The sequence below is a fragment of the Eschrichtius robustus genome, chromosome 3, assembly GCF_028021215.1.
Source record: "Eschrichtius robustus isolate mEscRob2 chromosome 3, mEscRob2.pri, whole genome shotgun sequence".
NCBI classification, from domain to species: domain Eukaryota; kingdom Metazoa; phylum Chordata; class Mammalia; order Artiodactyla; family Eschrichtiidae; genus Eschrichtius; species Eschrichtius robustus.
The window spans coordinates 39,279,085-39,300,907 of record NC_090826.1 but is presented as its reverse complement, the minus strand read 5'-3'; the positions used below and the strand labels follow the sequence as shown (position 1 = coordinate 39,300,907).

General features: G+C 37.0%; 1 protein-coding gene across 4 annotated transcripts in view; it reads left to right on the top strand.

Annotated features, from left to right (window-relative positions):
• Nucleotides 1-21,823, top strand: part of STIL (STIL centriolar assembly protein) — a 54,555-nt gene that overhangs the window by 5,796 nt on the left and 26,936 nt on the right. For 2 of the 4 annotated variants that reach the window (XM_068539840.1, XM_068539839.1), the window contains exons 3-10: nt 295-402; nt 2,435-2,547; nt 2,867-3,054; nt 4,009-4,256; nt 6,816-6,899; nt 8,588-8,674; nt 14,693-14,843; nt 17,370-17,479. In XM_068539840.1, coding sequence (XP_068395941.1) covers nt 295-402; nt 2,435-2,547; nt 2,867-3,054; nt 4,009-4,256; nt 6,816-6,899; nt 8,588-8,674; nt 14,693-14,843; nt 17,370-17,479 — 1,089 coding nt within the window. Of the gene's footprint in view, nt 1-294; nt 403-2,416; nt 2,548-2,866; nt 3,055-4,008; nt 4,257-6,815; nt 6,900-8,587; nt 8,675-14,692; nt 14,844-17,369; nt 17,480-21,823 lie in introns of all 4 variants that reach the window. The other 2 variants (XM_068539838.1, XM_068539837.1) reach the window with 1 other exon arrangement.

The following is a 21,823-nucleotide window of genomic DNA, read 5'->3' as shown; positions in this document are numbered from 1 at the left end:
ATTTTATAGAATTGATATTCCCAGTTCTTTTTAAAAAGACTCACATGTATATAAATATATATATGGATAGGATAAAAGGACAGAAAGTCATACCAAAATTTTGAGTGCTTATTCTCTTGATAGTAGAGTTACAAGCGATTTTTCTTTCCTTTTTACTTTTTAAAAATATTTTTCAAGTCTTCTAAAATTACAAAAGTAATCTGAAAACCCTATCATTTACAGTTAAACTGTTTCTTATAAAATTTCTACTGTTTTTCATTGTGCTTTGATTTTTAAAAAAAAATTTTTTTTAAGGTTTTCTTCAAGCAGGATGGTGCCTTTCTATTTTCCTCCGTCAAAATGTGCGCTTTGGAACCCAGTGCCAATTGGAGATAGTATCTACTTACATCTCAATTACCACAGGTATAAAACGTTTCTCTTTCCAAATCAAACCAGTTTAAACAGGAGTCAAAAGAATATGTAAGGCAATGATTACAGTGATCCATTTTTCTTTTTTAAACTTTTCCATTCAGGAGCTCCCCTCATACAAAGTATTCTTTCTGCTGCTTCTTAAATCTGTTCCTTGTGCTTTTGAGAAGTAATCTTAATTTCACAGTTAAAATATTCTGCAAATCTAAAGTTCTAAGTATTATAGGAATTCAAAAGAGACAAAATATAATAAAAACTGAGTTTTTCGTCATGCTTCCGCATGGTGTCTTTGAAGAACACTGAGAAGATTGATTTTGAGTTGAATAGCCCATTTTAGAAGGAACATAAAATATTTCGGTATGGCCAGGATCATGAAAGACATAGAAGCTTAGTCTTCAAGTAATAGAAAATAGAGATCCACTGAGATTTTATATATAAGAGAGTTACTTGCTAAAAGCAGAGTTCTAAGAAGGATGGATCATAGTGGGGAGACCCTAGAGTCAGCCTAATGCGAAATGATTTTCTATAATCCAAGGAATGTAGATTTATTCTGTAGTGGTTTAAGGTGGTGTAACTGGAGTCAGACTTCCTGGAGGGTCAAATCCTGATTTTACCCTTTCTTATTTAAGTGACCTCAGTAACGTAGCCAAGGATCAGTTTCCTTATTTATAAAATGGGGATATGACACTTATTTCATAGTACTCTTGTAAGGATTAAATGAGACAGGCTGTAAAGCAGCAGTTGGCACAGTGCCTGGACATAGGAGGTAGTCAATAAATGCTAGCTCTTATAAGGGTTTAGAGCAGTGTAGCAGTGTGGAGACCAAGAGGAAGGAATGAAACAAGGTGTTTTGAAGAAATGTATAGCATTTGATGATCAACTGAATAGAGGAACTAAAGGAAAATTACAAGTCAAAAAGTATTTAAGGGCCTCCCTCATGGTGCAGTGGTTAAGAATCTGCCTGCCAATGCAGGGGACACAGATTCAAGCCCTGGTCCAGGAAGATCCCACATGCCACGGAGCAGCTATGCCCGTGTGCCACAACTACTGAGCCTGCACTCTAGAGCCTGCGAGCCACAACTACTGAGCCTTCATGCCACATCTACTGAGCCTGTGTGCCTAGAGCCCGTGCTCCGCAACAAGAGAAGGCACCGCAATGAGAAGCCCACGCTCCTCAACGAAGAGTAGCCTCCGCTCACCACAACTAGGGAAAGCCCACGTGCAGCAACGAAGACCCAATATAGCCAAAAATAAATTAAAAAAAAAAAAAGTATTTAAGTTCTCAGAGAAGGATGGTATCATTGACAAAAACAGAGAGTGTCTTGTGGAAGTTTAAATATTTGTCAGACTTGTTCATTCTTTTCTGTGTGTCTGTTAACCTATATTTTCTATTGCCATCTTTCTCTGCTGCATTTTGAGTAATTTCTTTTACTCTTCAGCTCTTCTAATTTTCTCTTGAGCTGTGCTTAGTTGCCATCTAATCTGTTCATTTAGGTTTGTAAATGTGGGAGTATACTATGTATGTGAAAGATTATTTATAATATATACACACAGTTTATGGAATAATAAATTTGTCTGGTCTTTTTTGATAGTATCTTGTTCCTTACTCATATTTTAGAGTCCCTTTTATATTTCTTTAAACATGTGAATTGTATTTATATTCTGTATTCAATAATGCTAGTATCTGAAGTCCATAGGTCATATGTAAACAAATGGATGTGACTATTTCAATCAAACTTTGTTTACAAAAACAGGAGGGCTCATAGGTTCTTGATCCTAAAATTCATAAAATTAAGAATTTTATGAATGCCTGGAGAACAACTATAACTTCAGTGTCTGCTTATTGCAATTCTGCTTTCCAGGCAGTCCTCCTTACCCGCTGCCTTTGACCCTAGGATTTCCCAGCAGTGATCTTTCTATACATTTTAAAAGATGTGTATTATATTTTAGGCAACATTTCATGGCAGGAAGGTTTTTTAGGCTATCAGATCCACCACATTTGTAAAAGACTTTTGTTATTTTTTAGAAATCCAAAGCTTGTGGTAACTGAAAAGACCATCCGACTTGCTTGTCGTCATGCTAAGCAGAATAAAGAAAACTTGCCATGCTTTTTACTTGGTTCTCTCACAGTAGATGAAGGTAATATACTTTGAAAAATTATTTTTATGAGTATAATAGATTTTATGTTTACTGTTTCAGTCAATTACTGTAATGTACTTTGGCTAATTTTCTTTACTGTATACCAACGTTATGAAGATGAGTAAAAGTTGACACTACTCATCATAGACTTTACAGTTTGGTCAGGTGGATAAATATATATGTAAGTCATTCTTTTTAAATGAAAGTTTAGTGTACTCTTAGTATGAACAAAATGCTTTCCTGTAATCTAGGCTTGCTTGGTTAATTTCACATTTCATAATTGGCGTGCTATATAATAACTGCTATTTTTGTTCTTCAGATGAAGAAAGTGTGACATTGACAATAGATCGTTTTGATCCTGGTCGAGAGGTACCTGAATGCTTAGAAAGAACCCCTACTGCTTCTCTTCCTGGGGACTTTGTGATCCCATGCAAAATTCATACTCAAGGACTTTGTTCAAGAGAAATAATAGTGCACAATGCAGATGACTTCAATTCAGCTTTTAAGGTGAGATTTGTTGACAATGTGATTATTCCTTATTCAACACAAGAATCAAACTATGTGTACTGTGTTATATTTTAATAAACCCATATTTAATAGGTATTCATTTAATTTCTGACTAAATGATGTTGACCTAAAATGCAATTAGGTATGGCTTCTGAGGACAGAAATCCTAGGTAGGTAATATGGGTAGCATTCCAGAAGAGGAAGCAACATGACCAAGATAGCAAAGTGCAAGATGTGCTCAGGGTAACATTGCGGGTGGAGATTTTTGCTGGATTTGTGGGCAGTCAGACTTGAGTATTAGTTTGTTTAGATCATAGAGAGCCTTGTCTGCCAGGCTACGGAATTTGAACTTTATCTAATGGGCCATGTTTTTCATTGAAAATTTCTGAAAAGAGGAAATACTGTTAAATCAGGGATGGTTAATGTGATAGGGAGGGCTGACTGAAGTCAGAATAGTTAGGCCATTGCAGTAGTGAGATGTGTATTAGAGGGGGGTGTATTAGCCTATAGCAGAGTGGTGGCAGTGAGACCAGAAAGGGCACAGTCTGCATGAGCAACTACAGAGGAAGAACTAACTTGACAATTTGGGGTAATAAGAAAAGAATCAGAGAGGAATGGACCTTAGATTCTCTGAGACTGAGTCAAAGTTAATTTATGCCCATTTTTAGCCACGTAATAAATATTTATTGAAAGCGACATTCTCCAGTAAGAGTTTAAAATGCTGCTGAGACATATAGGTTGGAAATATGTGATGGAGCTTGGTTTAGTAAATCTTTTTTGCTTTAACATAATTATTCATGTAACCTTTTGGTCACATGGAAGAAATAAGAGAATTGAAATGTTGCAAATCAGAAATTGTTTAATTTTGTTAATGTAAGATATATGAAACAAAACCTTCAGAGATAAGGACAAATTTCAAAGCTTTAAAATAATTGTATAATATTGATTCCTCAGGCTCTGCAGCATCATGTGTGTAGCAGAGATTCCTTGGATTGTGGTAAACTGCTTTCCCTAAGAGCTCATATCACTTCCAGGGAGAGTTTGGACACTGTGGATTTTGACTTGGATTGGGCAGCAGTAACTCTAGCAAATACCTTTAAATGCACACCTGTGAAGCCCATCCCCATTATTCCAACAGCTCTGGCAAGAAACTTGAGCAGTAATCTGAATATTTCTCAAGTTCAAGGTACCTATAAATATGGGTAAGTAAAAGAGCTATTCATCCAAAATTTTAAATATTCGTCACATTAGTATATTTTCATGTTATTCACATAATATGAAATAATTGTTTGGTCAGTTTACATGCCTGAGATCTGTGGCAGCTAGATAAATAACCAAGGAAGGTGAAAAAATTGTTAATTTTTGCTGAATATAGTTTTCTGATAATGAGCCTAATGGAGGCTGGAGAATTATTTATAATATGCAGGGGTTTTAAAAAAATTAACTTATTTATTAATTAATTTATTTTTTGGCTGTGTTGGGTCTTCGTTGCTGTGCGCAGGCTTTCTCTAGTTGCGGTGAGCGGGGGCTACTGCTCATTGCGGTGCGCGGGCTTCACATTGTCGTGGCTTCTCTTGTTGCGGAGCACGGGCTCTAGGCACGCAGGCTTCGGTAGTTGTGGCACGTGGGCTCAGTAGTTGTGGCTTGCGGGCTCTAGAGCTCAGGCTCAGTAGTTGTGGTGCACGGGCTTAGTTACTCCGCGGCATGTGGGATCTTCCCGGGCCAGAGCTCGAACCCGTGTCCCTTGCATTGGCGGGCAGATTCTTAACCACTGCACCACCAGGGAAGCCCTATAATATGCAGTTTTAATTGTGAATAATGAGCACTGCAGGTAAAGGAGATTATTAAATTATAATGTATAATACTCTTGCTTACCAAATTGTCAACCACTTGAGGGTGGAGTTTCCTCACATAGCTGAAGCAGCATCCTCTCTAGCTTCCTATTAACGCTCTTAGATTCTTAGGAAATGTAAGCCAAATTGCTTGCTTTCTGATCCTCAGCAGGGCTGCTTCCCTGAATCCTCATCCACTTTCTTTATCCATTGTCTACTGAGCTAATAAGTCAGACAATGTAAGCACCAACTGCTTTAAAGTCTAAGCAATTCACTTCTGGCTTCCTTTCCCACTGACTCCACCCTAGTTCCTGTTAGGTCTCTAGAGCTGAAAATGTTTGGCAAGGTAAACTCAACTTCAAGTCTTGTCTACCAAAAATGCCTCTTCAAAAGAGGATAAGAAAAAGGATTTTCTCTTCAGAGGGTCCCTGGAACAGCAAGAAAAGTTCCCACATGCTGATCAGAGCACCTTTCTGGTTGGGGTGGCACAAAAGAAAAAGCGTTGCTATATTCCAAAATCATGGAATGGTCAAAGGTGATAGTGATTAAAAAGTGTTTGAATTAAATTGAACATTTAATTCTCTTGGAGTAATAAAATACTTCTCAATTGGTACATAGAAATTTGTGTTAAAATTAACCAAAAAATTAATTTATTTTCCTTAGTACCTGTGTCCATCTAGTGAAGCCTGAATTTACCTTTCTTTGAATTATTCCTTTGTGACCCCTTGGCATGCCAGTAGTAACCCTGGATGTTCAATATTCTATCTAATCACTTATTCCTCTTGCCCCTTTCTACCTAGAATTATTTAATTTATGACGTTTGCCTTTTTCTTTGACCACATTCACTTGTTTACCCTAATATTTATTAGGATCCATTGTGGAATAGTATTGTGTTATACACTGGCATTAAATAGATAAAAAAACCATACTTACTGTCCGCTAAGTATATTATCATGTAAACATGACGTGGATAAACGTAATAGGGGTTTATATATAGTGCAGGGAAAGCAGGAAGGTGTGTCCAAATTGCCTGGGAAAATCATGGAAAGCCTAAGCTGGTTTATCAGGTTGTCAAGGCAGAAGAGCTCTCAAAGCAGGTGTAAGGGTCATTGTTGATACATAAATCTTGTGCCAACTCAGGCTTAATCATCTTGTCACATGGCTTGATAAATTCATCATCTTTGTGTTTTAGGGTTATTATAGCAATAAAATGTATCCTCAGTGATACTATTAAGACTTTATATCACAGATGGCATTGTTTTTACTTTTGTGTTTTAAAACCATAACAGTAAACTCTTGACAGTTGTACTTATCATATTCTTAAAACTTATTGTCAGTAATAAGTATATTATATTAACAAAGTATAAATGTAGTATAATGTCCTTTTAGGGAAAAGTGAGCTTTGGGGTTCTATCATGATGGTTGCAAAATTCTTTGATAGCGGTTGGAGGAATATAGTACATGGAAGATTGAATATCCCTCACCTAATTCAGCCTCCTTCAGTGAGAAGTCACATCTGTTGCAATCTTGTCAAGTCACCTGCATGCTTGAATACTTCCAGCAACAGGAAATTCATTTCTCCCAGGGAAACCTATTTGGTTCTGAAATTGTTAGCCTTGATTTTAATACTTTTGATTAAAAAAAGTTGATACTTTTAGAGCAAACTTTTTCAAAAGGTATGTAATCTTCAATGACCATTTTAATATATAGAAATTTTAAGATAATAAATATCTTCCATGTCATCCTCATAATTACTAGAATCTTCTTCTACACTTTGAACTGTTTTCTTTGTGTGCATGTGTATGTAAGAGAAATTATTCATTTGAATCCTCTCCTCTGCTTGAAATATACTTCTTCAGCACTCAGATAATCTCTTTTAGGTAAAAGTGCATATTTCCAATTGTTTTTACATGAATGTCTTCTGTTTAGATATCTTACCATGGATGAGACACGCAAATTGTTACTTTTGCTGGAATCTGATCCCAAGGTTTATTCTCTACCATTAGTGGGAATGTAAGTATTGCATTACTTATGAAAACCTTTTCAGCCATATATGTATTCAAATGTATATTATAAGCATGTGAATCATGTGTACTATGAATATGTCACTAATACTTGGATCACCTTATAAAACCATAAATGCCAATGATGCTTAAGCTTTCTTATTTTAACAGCTGAATCAGTTAAAACAAGATTTTTTTCTAATCTTAGGAAGAATTCCAGTATATAAAACAAAGCTGAATTCTTCTGGTTGAAGTTGAAGCCTTACAGCCCTGTTTCTTTAACCTTATTCACTACCCCTGTCCTTAAGGCACCTTGAAGAACTCAGGAGTCAGGATAACACTGTTTAAAATTCACTGCCAGGCAATTTTGCAGAAATTCTCTTTAGTGTTTATGGCAATCTCTTTTCGAGTTGGTGGTTAATGACATTTAGATAGATTATTCAATCAGAAATTTATATTAATTCAGTATTTATTGAGTGCTTACCCTATACATAGTATTATGTTTTATACTGTGTTGGGATTTAAAGCTCCTCAAGGAATTAATAAAGGTGAGGCGATAAAATATTCAAATATTCCCACATAGAAAGATAAATAATAAGAAAGTATATGATTTACTATGAAATAAACAATTTAGACAGTGAGCACTATTACTGTTTGCAAGAGAGATGATAGGGGACGTTTTCTTAGAGAAGGCAAACTTGAGCTGGACCTTTAAGTGTGTAGATAATAGAAGGGAGGATTGATTGGGAAGGGAACCCATATGTGGGAATGGTATGCACAGACTTAAAAAATGAGAGTAATGGGAGGAACGGAGATGCAAGAGGGAAGAGATATGGGAACATATGTATATGTATAACTGATTCACTTTGTTATAAAGCAGAAACTAACACACCATTGTAAAGCAATTATACTCCAATAAAGATGTTTAAAAAAAAAAAAAAATGAGAGTACAGAAATGTTCTGTGGACCATGAAATCTCCTTACAGTCCTTTTGCTCTGGTCCTGGTAGTGGCTGTGTGTTATTGCTGCTAAGTGAATATCTATTAAGAGTTTTCTGAGACTTCCCTGGCGGTCCAGTGGGTAAGACCCCGTGCTCCCAATGCAGGGGGCTGGGGTTTGATCCCTGGTCGGGAAGCTAGATTCTGCATGCATGCCACGACTAAGAGTTTGCATGCTGCAACTAAGAGCCAGTGCAGCCAAAATCAATAAATAAATAAATACTTAAAAAAATAATAAAAAATATTTTAAAAGAAGAGTTTTCTGTTTTTCAGCCTACCTGTATATTTATAGACTTAAATCCTCTCAATAACTCTATGGTTTTAGGCTGCTAACTTCTTTCTCCCCTAATTCAGCCTATTCTTTCTAATGCAGGCTAATTGATTCTAATTGATTTCTGCTTTCACCTCTATTGTTAACCATTTTCTTTCCCACAGTTTTACCATCATTTCAGGTGGAAGAGGACAGAAAGTAGTGCTCTCTCTCTGTATCTGTCTGTGGTTATAGGTATATCTATAGTCTCCCTCTTAATTATCAGCATGGTTTAATGTTCATAGATTTCTTATTTATGAGCCCTTTAATCTGTTCCTAGTGAATGCCAAGAATTTCTGCCACATTACCTTGAGAAGAACATAATCTAAAGGATGTTAAGTACTATTTTGTAAAATGACTATAGGTTTTAATTTCTATTTTTTGTTTTAGCTGGCTGTCTGGAATTATACATATCTATAGTCCTCAGGTGTGGGCTTGCTGCTTGCGCTACGTGTTCAGTTCTTCTATTCAAGAAAGGTAAGTGATATTTTTTTCTGTAGGGTTTTATTTTGATCTTTACCTCCATTCATGTTTTACTGGTGTTATTTAAAGTTCATGCAATGCCTTAACCTTTTATAATACTTACAAACCAGAAGGACACACTAAGGAAGTCAAACATTATATTAAACGGGAATAAAACCAGACAAAAAAGGTGACATTGTGCTATACGTGGAAATATGAAGGAATTCACTTGCCTAACGACAGTACTGTAACACAAAAGACATACTTTTTATGAGTGGAAAAAAGACCCTAGGGATCATCTACTCTAGAGTCCTATTTTATAAAAAAGATTAATTTTCATTGAAGTGGCTGAAAATGAGTTTGAATTTGTTTCAAGTGTTTTATTGTTACCCTGTGCTACTGATAGTACCTTAAGAAACACTTGAGATGAAGTTTAATGTTCTTGGAACTAAAGCACAAGCATTGGAACTAATAGGGAAACTATTTCTAACCTCAACTCCTCATTTAATTTTGTTATTTTGTACATGGTACCATTATTTGCCTCTTACTTTCTTCATCTATTAAATGAAAATTCCAGAGTCTGTTTCTGTCTGCTTTGGTGGCTATAATACACTTTTTAAAAAAAACTTTAAAGAAAAGGCAGTATAAGTACATGGCAATAAATCAGACATATATAAAGATACATAATAAAGATGTCTCTTCCACCCCATTTCCCCAGACTCTATCCCCAGAGACAATCACTGTTAAAAGAGTATCTTGTGCTTCCTTCTTGAAATACCAATGCATAGACAAATAACACCCTTCCCTGGTCTGTAAAAGTTAAATCACAAATGGGATCAAACCGTTCTCCCTTTTCTCTGTTGCTTTTTTCTTTATATCATTATACCTTGGAAATCATTACTAAATCTTGGCACATACAGATTTAATACACATATTTTACAACTGAATAGTAAATAATATATACTATATTTTAAAAACTACTCCTTTTGCTTGCGGACAACTTTGTGTATACAACTTTGTGTGTATATACTAGTATATTTGTGGAATAAATTCCTATAAGTGGTTTTTCTGGGTCAAATAGTATATAATTTTAAATTTTGGTAGATATTGCCAATTTGTGCTTCAAAGACTATCAGTTTATAATCTTTCCAACAGTGTTTGAGAGTGCCTGTTTTCTCTGTCCCCTCACTAACACTGTGGAACAAGTATTTGTTGAGCACCTACTATGTACCAAGCACTATTCACGATATTGGCAATAAGCAGTAAACAAAATAAAGACCCTGCAGAGATAGGCAGTAAACAGAAAAAATAAGTAAAATAAATAGTATTTTACAAGGTGATGAGTGCTGTGGAGAAAAATAAGCAGGGGAGGTGGATGTTGTGTCTATGGTAGTGGCAGGTAGGGTTGCAGTTTTAAATAGGGCAGTCAGGCAGGCAAAGACTTGAGATGGGGGAGTAAGCCATGTGGCTGTCTGGGGCAGTATCACAGGATGATGGGTACAAAGCTGTGGGTGAAAGATCACCTTGCATCTTCAAGGAACAGCAAGGAAGTAGCGTGGCTGGAGTGGAATGAGGGAAGGGAAAAACAACAAGACCTCAGAGAGGTAACTGGAAGGCCATTATTAGACTTTTTTTTTTTTTTTTTTTTTAATTTTTGGCTGCGTTGGGTCTTTGTTGGGGCGTGTGGGCTTTTTCTAGTTGCGGGGAGCTGGGGCTACTTTTCATTGTGGTGCACAGGCTTCTCATTGCGGTGGCTTCTCTTGTTGCAGAGCACAGGCTCTAGGTGCGCAGGCTTCAGTAGTTGTGGCTCACAGGCTCTAGAGTGCAGGCTCAGTAGTTGTAGCGCACGGGCTTAGTTGCTCCGCTGCATGTGGGATCTCCCCGGACCAGGGATCGAACCCATGTCCCCTGCATTGGCAGGCGGATCCTTAACCACTGCGCCACCAGGGATGCCCCCATTATTAGATCTTTGATCTTTGCAAATCTGATGTTTTATAATCTCATCTTCTGGGAATCTCCTAATCGTGTCTCTTGCCATTATTCTATTGGGTTGTGTATCTTTTTCACATTGCTTTGTAAGAGCTCTCTTATTCTTTCTCACTCTCTGTATATATACATTTATATAATATGTAAAGTATACAGAGAAGTATATATTTATTAAAATATATGTGTTATATGCTGCAAAGATTTTATATATGTGTATATAAATATGTTATAAAAATGTGTGTGTGTACATATGTATTTGTATTGGTATAGATATGTGGCAAAATTTTATTTCCCCCAGATTGTCATTTCATTTCACTTTGGTTAATATTTTTTCCCAGACATTTTTTAAAGTCAGATTTATCCATCTTTTTTTTTTCTATTTTGCTTAGAAAGGATTTTTATTGAAATGAAAATCTCTTGTTCTTTCTCCAGAAGCTACAGTTCTACTTTTTACATTTTATTTTAATTATATAATATAGTTAGTTTTATTTGCAATAAAAGAGAAATTAAATATTCATTTTAGCTTATTAGTAAAATTAAGTTTTATTATCAGTGACTGGTCTTGCTTTAATTATTTACTGTTAGTAAATGCTTGGTGAAGTTAGTTTTGAAGTTCTCTCTGTTAATCTGAAGCATTAGGGAATTTCTTTGATACCTGGACTCTTTAATTACTGCCAGCCTTTAACCAGGGAGGCATCAGCACTGCTTGGCATAGCTTAGGTTAGTACTTTACAGCATTCTGATCAGTGGTCTTGTCTGACCCTAGAGAGAGGAATTGAGCAGAATAGACATTCTGCCTCCTAAACCCTCACTGCTTTGTTTTGTTAATAGTGTAATATATCCCCAAATTATCTTTCTTTTTTTTTTTTATAAATTTATTTATTTATTTGTTTGTTTTTATTTTTGGCTGTGTTGGGTCGTCGTTTCTGTGCGCCAGCTTTCTCTAGTTGCGGTGGGCAGGGGTTACTCCTTGTTGCGGTGCGTGGGCTTCTCACTGTGGTGGCTTCTCTTGTTGTGGAGCACGGGCTCTAGGCACGCAGGCTTCAGTAGTTGTGGCTTGCAGGCTCCAGAACGCAGGCTCAGCAGTCGTGGCGCACGGGCTTAGTTGCTCCACGGCATGTGGGATCTTCCTGGGCCAGGGCTCGAACCCATGTCCCTTGCATTGGCAGGCAGACTCCCAACCACTGCGCCACCAGGGAGGCCCCCCAAATTATCTTTCATTCAACATTTTACAAAGTAGAGACAACTACTAAAAGTATTTTTATTTTTTTATTTATTTTTATTTTTTTTAAGTATTTTTAAATAGTGGGTTTTGGTGTGTATTTTAAGGACTCTTGATTACTTTACAGATATTTGTTGAGTCATGTAGTGAATAAGAAAATGAATGTTCATTTTATCAGTGTTTATAGTAGTGAAATATTGTGAATAATTTAAATATCCACTTTTAGAAGTCTAGGTGAATCAATAATAGCACATCTATAAATTGTAATACTGGATAGTCACTAAAAAAGAATAAGGAGGTCTAAGGTATAATATAGAATAGTGACATGGAAAGAAATCCAAGATTGTCAAATAATAAATAGCAAATGCAATTAAGGAAGCAATCCCATTTACCATCGCAACAAAAAGAATAAAATACCTAGGAATAAACCTACCTAAGGAGGTAAAAAACCTGTACTCAGAAAACTGTAAGATACTGATGAAAGAAATCAAAGATGAAACAGATGGGGAGATATATACCATGTTCTTGGACTGGAAGAATCAGTATTGTGAAGATGGCTATACTACCCACAGCAATCTACAGATTCAGTACAGTCCCTATCAAATTACTAATGGCATTTTTCACAGAATTAGAACAAAAAATTGTACAATTGGTATGGAAACACAAAAGACCCCGAATAGCCAAGGCAATCTTGAGAAAGAAAAACAGAGCTGGAGAAATCAGGCTCCCTGACTTCAGACTATACTACAAAGCTACAGTAATCAAGATAGTATGGTACTGGCACAAAAACAGAAATATAGATCAATGGAACAGGATAGAAAGCCCAGAGATAAACCCACGCACCTATGGTCACTTAATCAATGACAAAGAAGGCAAGAATACATAATGGAGAAAAGACAGTCTTTTCAATAAGTTGTGCTGGGAAAACTGGACAGCTACATGTAAAGGAATGAAATTAGAACACTCCCTAACACCATACACAAAAACAAACTCAAAATGGATTAAAGACCTAAATGTAAGGACAGACACTATTAAACTGTTAGAGGAAAAAACATAAGCAGAACACTCCTTGACATAAATTGCAGCAAGATCTTTTTTGACCCACCTCCTAGAGCGATGAAAATAAAAACAAAAATAAACAAATGGGACCTAATGAAACTTTAAAGCTTTTGCACAGCAAAGGAAACCGTAAACAAGTTGAAAAGACAACCCTCAGAATGGGAGAAAATATTTGCAAATGAAGCAACTGACAAGGGATTAATCTCCAAAATATACAAACAGCTCATGCAGCTCAGTAACAAAAAAAACCCAAACAATCAGAAAATGGGCAGAAGACCTAAGTAGACCATCTCTCCAAAGAAGACATACAGATGGCCAAGAGGCACATGAATAGATGCTCAACATCACTAATTATTAGAGAAATGCAAATCACAACTACCATGAGATATCACCTCACACCAGTCAGAATGGCCATCATCAAAAAATCTACAAACAATAAATGCTGGAGATGGTGTGGAGAAAAGGGAACCCTCCTACACTATTGGTGGAAATGTAAATTGGTACAGCCACTGTGGAGAACAGTATGGAGGTTCCTTAAAAAACTAAAAATAGAACTACCATATGACCCAGCAATCCCACTCCTGGGCATATACCTGAAGAAAGCCATAATTCAAAAAGATACATGCACCGCAGTGTTCATTGCAGCAGTATTTACAATAGCCAGGACATGGAAGCAACCTAAATGTCCATCAACAGAGGAATGAATAAAGAAGATATGGTACATATATACAATGGACTATTACTCAGCCATAAAAAGGAACGAAATAGTGCCATTTGCAGAGATGTGGATGGACCTGGAAACTGTCATACAGAGTGAAGTAAGTCAGAAAGAGAAAAACAAATATTGTATAATATCACTTATATGTGGAATCTAGAAAAATGGTACAGATGAACTTATTCGCAAAGCAGAAATAGAGACACAGTTGTAGAGAACAAACTTGCAGATATCAACAGGGGAAGGAGAGGGTGGGATGAATTGGGAGTTTGGGATTGACATGTATAAAATAGATAACTAATGAGAACCTACTGTAGAGCACAGGGAATTCTACTCAGTGCTCTGTGGTGACCTAAATGGGTAGGAAATCTAAAAAAGAGGGGATATAAGTATATGTATAACTGATTCACTCTGCTGTACAGCAGAAACTAACACAACATTGTAAAGCAACTATACTCCAATAAAAAATAATTTAAAAAAAAAACTATATCACAGACCTATTGAATATGTGGTTTGGAAACACCAGTAATCACGTTGTGTGCTTTTAATTAAATGTTATTTCTCTTTTCCCTCAAAAAAAAAAAAGGAACAAATGCAAATATTGTGTATAGTACCTTGTTTTTGTTAAATTGTACAAAATGTTTGCATATGCCTAGGGGAATATTCTGGAAGTAAATACGGTAAACTGGAGAGTGGAGTGGGATGGTTTTCATTTTCTATTTTATACATTCCTGTTTTTGTTTGACGTATTTACAAGGAATATGTATTCCATAATAAATGTATTTTAAAAATTAAAAATCAGTAACATTAAAAAGTAAGCATAGCAAATTCCCTTGTGGTCCAGTGGTTAGGCTCCACACTTCCATTGCAGGGAGCATGGGTTCGATCCCTGGTCAGGGAAAAGTAAGCATAAATTTGCCCCTCAGTTTTCTTCCAAAAATTGGACTGTTTAGTTAGTCTATTAACTAGATTGAGAGACTCACATAGAATTCTTTGAGTGTACTCTTGTTATTCTCAGTAAATTTTAATTAAATGGCATTTTTTTATCCAGGGTTTTTTCAGAATCTGGAAATTTCATTATAGTTCTCTATTCTGTGACACATAAGGATCCTGAGTTTTATGAATGCCTCCCTTGTGATGGCAGGTCACCTGACCTTCGATTCCAGCTACTAACTAGTAAGGAAACATTACATCTTTTCAAAGTAAGTGATTTGATTACCTAGCACACTAATGACTATTCAGGGTTGTACTCAAATTATTAGGCTTTATTTATAATCAATCTTACTGAATATTAACTTTATTCATTTATGGTTAATTTTGTTTTGTAAATTTTAGGCCATACCTCCAGAACCAAATTCTAATGCAGGATCAAACGTTATCTACAGAGTAACTTTCCCATGTTTTCCTAAAACCTTTGAAGACTATATCAAGAATTTAATGTATATGTTGTATCATTTTATGATATTGAGAGTTAATTTGTGATCTTAGTGTTTTCTTTGTCCTGACTGTTAATTTCTAAATGTATGGGTATAACGAAAGGTTTCTCATACTTAAAAGTCAGTGTCTATAATATATAGCCCAAGGAATCAGGATAGATTAATATGACTGGCAAAAAAATTCGTTCAGGTTTTTCTGTAAGATCTTATGGGAAAACCTGAAAGAACTTTTTGGCCAACCCAATACATTTAGGTGATGGTCACAGAAAAAGTAGATCTTTGAAACCATAAGTGTTGTTACGTAAAAACATTCTAAGGCCAAAAATGAACAATAATTCTGCTTTTTTTTTTTTTTTTAACAAAAATATTGACTATCCCGGGCTTCCCTGGTGGCTCATTGGTTAAGAATCCACCTGCCAATGCAGGGGACATGGGTTCAAGCCCTGGTCCCAGAAGATCGCACATGCTGCGGAGCAACTAAGCCCGTGCGCCACAACTACAGAGCCTGCACTCTAGACACCGTGAGCCACAACCACTGAGCCCACGTGCCAGGACTACTGAGCCCACGTGCCAGAACTACTGAAGCCCACGTGCCTAGAGCTCATGCTCCGCAACAAGAGAAGCCATCGCAATGAGAAGCCTGTGCACTGCAACAAAGAGTAGCCCCCGCTCGCTGCAACTAGAGAAAGCCCATGCGCAGCAACGAAGACCCAATGCAGCCAAAAATAAATTAATTAATTTAAAAAAAATTTTTTTTACTATCCCTAAATAACTGTGTGTTTCCACTTAGATCTTATTTTGTGCCTTTAATTTCATTTATAGGTTGTACTGATTCATGAATCAAGTTTTTGTATTTTAATTATAAACATAATCATCTTAAATGAGGTCTATTTATTTCCATTTTAGAGACATATATCATTCACTCATTTTATTCTTCAGATTGTATGCTCAGTTTAAAGTTACTATTTTAACTGAATCCCTGGTTATTGAGTAAGTTACATAGTAAAAGTAATTAAGTTTTTACTTTCATTTATGTAGTAGGGAGACGGATAGTTTTTTTAAAAGGTTGCATAAAAATAGAACCATATGATTCAGCAATTCCACTTCTGGGTATTTATCCAAAGGAAACAAAAACACTAATTCAAAAAGATATCTGTACCACCATGTTAATTGCAGCATTATTTACAATAGCCAAGGTATTAAAGCAACCTAAGTGTCCATGGATGGGTGAATGGATAAAGAAAATGTAATTTATATTATATTATATTACATTGTATCATATTATATTAATATAATGGTAAAATATTCAGCTGTAAAAAAAGGAAGGAAATCCTGCCATTTGTGACAACATAGATGGACCTTGAGGGCATTGTGCTAAGTGAAATAAATAAAACAGAGAAAGACAAATACCGTATGTCACTTATATGTGGAATATTTAAACAACAACAAAAAAACATTTAATTGAACTCACAGACACAGAGAACAGATTGGTGGTTTGCAAGAGGTGGGGGAGAGGGGGGGTTTGAGGGTGGCCGAAATGGCCAAAGGTGGTCAAAAGGTACAAACTTCCAGTAATAAGTAATGGGGATGTAATATACAGCATGGTGAGTATAGTTAATAATACTACATTGTATTTTGAAAGTTTTTTTTTAAAGTTTATTTATTTACTTTTTGGATGCGTTGGGTCTTCGTTGCTGTGCGCAGGCTCTAGTTGCGGCGAGCGGGCGCCACTCCTCGTTGCGGTGCGCAGGCCTCTCATTGTGGTGGCCTCTCCCGTTGCAGAGCTCAGGCTCCAGGCGCACGGGCTCCAGCAGTTGTGGCACGCGGGCCCAGAAGCTGTGGCTCGCGGGCTCCAGAGCACAGGCTCAGTAGCTGTGGCGCATGGGCCCAGTTGCTCCACAGCATGTGGGATAACCCCGGGACCAGGGGTCGAACCCGTGTCCCCTGCATTGGCAGACGGATTCCCAACTACTGCGCCACCAGGGAAGTCCTTGAAAGTTCTTATAAGAAAAAATTTATCATTCTGCATGGTGATGGATGGTTAACTAGATTTATTGTAGTGTGTGTTTCACAGTATATTCAAATATTGAGTCATTATGTTGTTCACCTGAAAGTATTATGTCATATGTCAATTATATCTCAGTTAAAAGAATGATTTTTTTTAAAAAAGATTATAGTTACAGAAGTCAGAAATCGCGTTCCCCCCAGTGTTTCAGAGCTACTTGTCATCTAAATAGAATTCTCTGGTATTTATGTAAGTCACATCTCAAAGTATGACCTACTTTATTTCAGAATGTTGAACCTTCTGACAAAAACCCAGCCTGTTTTGAACTGAGTGCTGAAGGCCAGAATGCAGAAAGAGAGTTTTTTAACAAAGTTTCCAAGAATCTTTCAATTAAGAGGTAAAAGATATTTTATTGTCATGTGTACTTTTTTTATTACTTTGATTAGTTTTTTGGTGAGTAATTAAAGTAACTCCCTAATTATTTCTGAGGAAACTCTTTGTAAATCTTATACCATAGGTATCCTTGCTTTAAATGCATTCCTTCATACTCAGAGGTTGGATGATAATTTTAATGAAGTGACAACTCTAATATGGTTCTCATTTGAGTTGATTTATTACATAGGGGAACAAAAGTATTTGTCGAGACATTATCTTGTTTAAGAAGAAGCATCCTGTTTTTGTTTAGTTTGCCTTCTGTTCTTCCCTTCTTTGTAGTATTAAACCTAGGCCTATCAGATAAACTACTATAAAAAATAACACCTCTACCTAAAAAAGAAAACTTTTAAAGCAAATGCACTTGGAGAATATTAAATAATGGTTGTGAATTTTTGGGTCCATATATACCTTTTATGGTAAAGTAGATATTCCCTTTGTATTAGGGTTCTCCAGAGAAACAGAAGCGACAGGATATATATACATAGAGATTTGTTTTAAGGAATTGATTTGTGCAGTTGGGGAGGCTTGTCAGGGCCAAAATCTGCAGGGTAGGCTGGCAGCCTGAGAAAAGTTGCAGTTAGAGTCCAAAGGTGGTCTGCTGGCAGAATTCCCTCCTCTTGGGGAGGTCAGTCTTTGTTCTATTAAGGCATTCAGCTGATTGGATAAGACCCACCCACATTATGGAGGATTACATGCTTTACTCAGAGTCTACTGATTTAAATGTTAATCTCATCTTAAAAACACCTTCACAGAAACATCTAGAATAATGTATGACCAAAAATCTGGCTACTGTGGCCTAGCCAAGTTGACACATAAAATTAACCCTTCATATCCCTATTCCAGCTTTCTCATTTATTTTACTATGTGCCAGATAATGTGCTAAGAGCTGGGGATATAGTGGTATTAAAAACAGATGCAGACACGATCCCTTTCCTCATGGAATTTATAGTTCAGTAATGGAGTGTTGAATTCTCTGTATTATTTGAGAGGTCCATTAATTTAAGTTAATATTTGCCAAGTATTTAATAACCTCATTTAAAAGTTACTTTGGAATGCTGGTTTATTCTTTGATTCTGTAGCTCAGAAACTATTGTTATTTTTAACTTGCACTTACAACTGATTTGTCCTTTTCTCAACTTTTTGATTATAACCTTAACCTATCTTTGGGCCTCTTTAATACTATCTGTTTAGTATCTTGCATGAGAAACAAGCAGGTATAAGGTTCATTATAGATTATTGCAATTATTGAGAAAATAGCTTGACTTTTTTTTGGCCGCGCTGCCTGGCACGCGAGATCTTAATTCCCCAAACAGCGATTAGACCCATGCCCCCTGCATTGGGAGCACTGAGTCTTAACCACTGGACCACCAGCGAAGTCCCTAGCTTGACCTTTTTTTAATAGCATTCATTCATCTGTCCTTAACACTTGATTCTGTAGGTGGAAGTTAACTATGATACAGTTTTAAAATAAATGCCAGCTATGCCAACTATTTATAGAGGCTACATAACATAATAGTTGTGAGTTCAGGTTATGGTATAAGACATATATGTGTTCAAGTCTTGGTTGTAAACATCACTATCCCATCTGTAAAATGGGAATTATGACTATATCCGTATTGGTTTCCTATTGCTATTCTAACAAAGTACCACAAACTTAAGTGACTTCAAACAATACAAAGTTATTATCTTCTTGTTCTGGGGGTCAGGAGTCCAAAATGGATCTTTGGGGCTAAAATCAAAGTGATGGTAGGGCTGCGTTCCTTTTGGAAGCTTTAGTGGTGAATCGGTATTCCCTTTTCCAGCTTCTAGAGGCCACCTGCATTCCTTGTCTTACTCCATCTTCAAAGCTAGCAGCATAGCATCTTCAAATCTCTCTCTGACTTCTTCTATCCTCCTCATATCTCCTTCTCTGCCTGACCATCTTGCCTCCATCTTATAAGGACGATTGTGATTACATTGAGCCTCCACATCTCAAGATACTTAATCACATCTGCAAACTCCCTTTTTTCTTTTACACTAACATATTCACAGGTTCTGGGGATTAGAAAGATGTCTGAGGTATACTCTATCTTTCGGCATTTTAAGTTATCCTTGAAACAGGTTAGATCAGCAGAAAACTATATTCTTATAGACTTGCAGGACCACCTTCATTGTCTTAAGGTTTAAGGTTTTATTCAAGATTTTATTGAATGTTTATGGAAGAAAAAGCCCAATTAAGGGGACACTTGCAGTTTCTTTAACATTGTTGAAAAACCGTGTCTATTTTCTTTTTTTTAATAAATTTATTTATTTACTTATTTATGTTTGGCTGCATTGGGTCTTTGTTGCTGCACATGGGCTTTCTCTAGTTGCAGCGAGCGAGGGGTACTCTTCATTGCGATGGCTTCTGTTGTGGCCGAACACGGGCTCTAGGCCCACGGGCTTCAGTAGTTGTAGCACGTGGACTCATTAGCTGTGGCTCTTGGACTCTAGTGTGCAGGCTTAGTAGTTGTGGCGCACGGGCTTAGTTGCTCCGCGGCATGTGGGATCTTCTGGGACCAGGGCTCGAACCCATGTCCCCTGCATTGGCAGGCGGATTCTTAACCACTGCGCCACCAGGGAAGTCTGGCCGTGTCTCTTTTCAACTCTGACCAAAGTTTTGATAAGGATCAGTCATTTTTAGATTTTAATTTTAGTAAAATGTTTATCTCACCTAGATAACTGGTATTAAAATTATACAACATTTTTTTCTTTTTGTCTTGGGTGCTAAAAAAGCTCAGAAATGGATATTTTTTGTTTTTTGTGTTTTTTTGGCTGTGGCACGCAGCATGTGGGATCTTAGTTCCCTGACCAGGGATTGAACCTGCACCCCCTGTAGTGGAAGCACAGAGTCTTAACCACTGGACGGCCAGGGAAGTCCCTCAGAAATGGATTTTATTGCTCAGCGTTGGGAAATTTTATATGTGTGTATCTATGTGTATATTTGTATATGTTTATCATAAGTAGGTATGTAGCAAATATTAATTCCTTGCCACAAACTCAGGTGTACCAAAAATGTAACTCTTTTTGTTTTTATTCTTTTCTCTTTTTTTTGGTGCACCATGTGGGATCTTAGTTCCCCAACCAGGGATCGAGCCCGATTCCCCTGCATTGGAAGTGCAGAGTCTTAACCACTCGACCGCCAGAGAAGTCCCTTACTTTTTTTCTTTTTAAAAGTAATTGAGGGAATTCCCTGGCGGTCCAGTGGTTAGGACAACGTGCTTTCACGGCCGGGGCCTGGGTTTGATCCCTGGTTGGGGAACTAAGATCCCACAAGCTGCACGGTGCCACAGCCAAAAAAAAAAAGTAATTGAAGTTAATTTCTATTTTGAGCCCCTATTCATTTTGCTCAGTTATAGAAGCCAAATTTCAGTTAATTCAAGGTCTGTTTATCCTGTTTCTTCTGAGGTTATATGTAATTTAGAGGGGACTAATGCTCTGCCACTACTGGTGATGTGGGGTGACATGATTATCATCCATCCACACCGCTCAGCCATCTGCTGAGGTGTTTTCTTTCTTTCTTTCTTTTTTTCTTTCTTTCTTTCTTTAGTTGCACCAGGTCTTAGTTGCAGCAGGCAGACTCCTTAGTTCTGGCTTGCGGGCTCTTTAGTTGCTGCTCGCTGGCTCCTTAGTTGAGGCATACATGTGGGATCTAGTTCCCTGACCAGGGATCGAACCCAGGCCCCCTGCATTGGGAGTGTGGAGTCTTACCACTGCGCCACCAGGGAAGTCCCTGAGGTGTTTTCATTTGCATCTGGTTTTTGGCAGTTGGTTTGTGCAGGATCCTGCTGCGACCTCCTTACCCTATTCAGGTCACTGGCTCTCTGAGTCATGTCCATGCTGCACTGAGGCATATGGAATATCATTCTGTATTCTCCATGTCCTTCTTGAGTGTGGGTGGAGAGCTTTGTGAGATTGTTTCATTGCAGCACCTTGGCACAGAAAGAACTCTGTGTTTGCCTCTACAGACTATTAGGGTTTGGGACTAAGGTCTATTCTGCTGTCAAATCTTCCATATCTACCTGGGGGTTTCTGTTGTTCTCCTGCTAAGGAGACAGGACCCTTTCTTAGGAATTCCGTTAATGTCTAAGCTCTTTTAGCTTCCTTCTGGCTTTTCTTTTGTCTTCCCTACCTCATCTTATTGAGATTTTATTTAGTTTAGGATGGAAAAAAACTGGATGCATATAGTCTTTCAAATTTTAGTCTTAAACTCTAATTTCAGCTTTTGAAACTCAGTACCAGCACTCAAAATTTTTCTGTGTTCTATTGGGACATGGCACCTGTGACA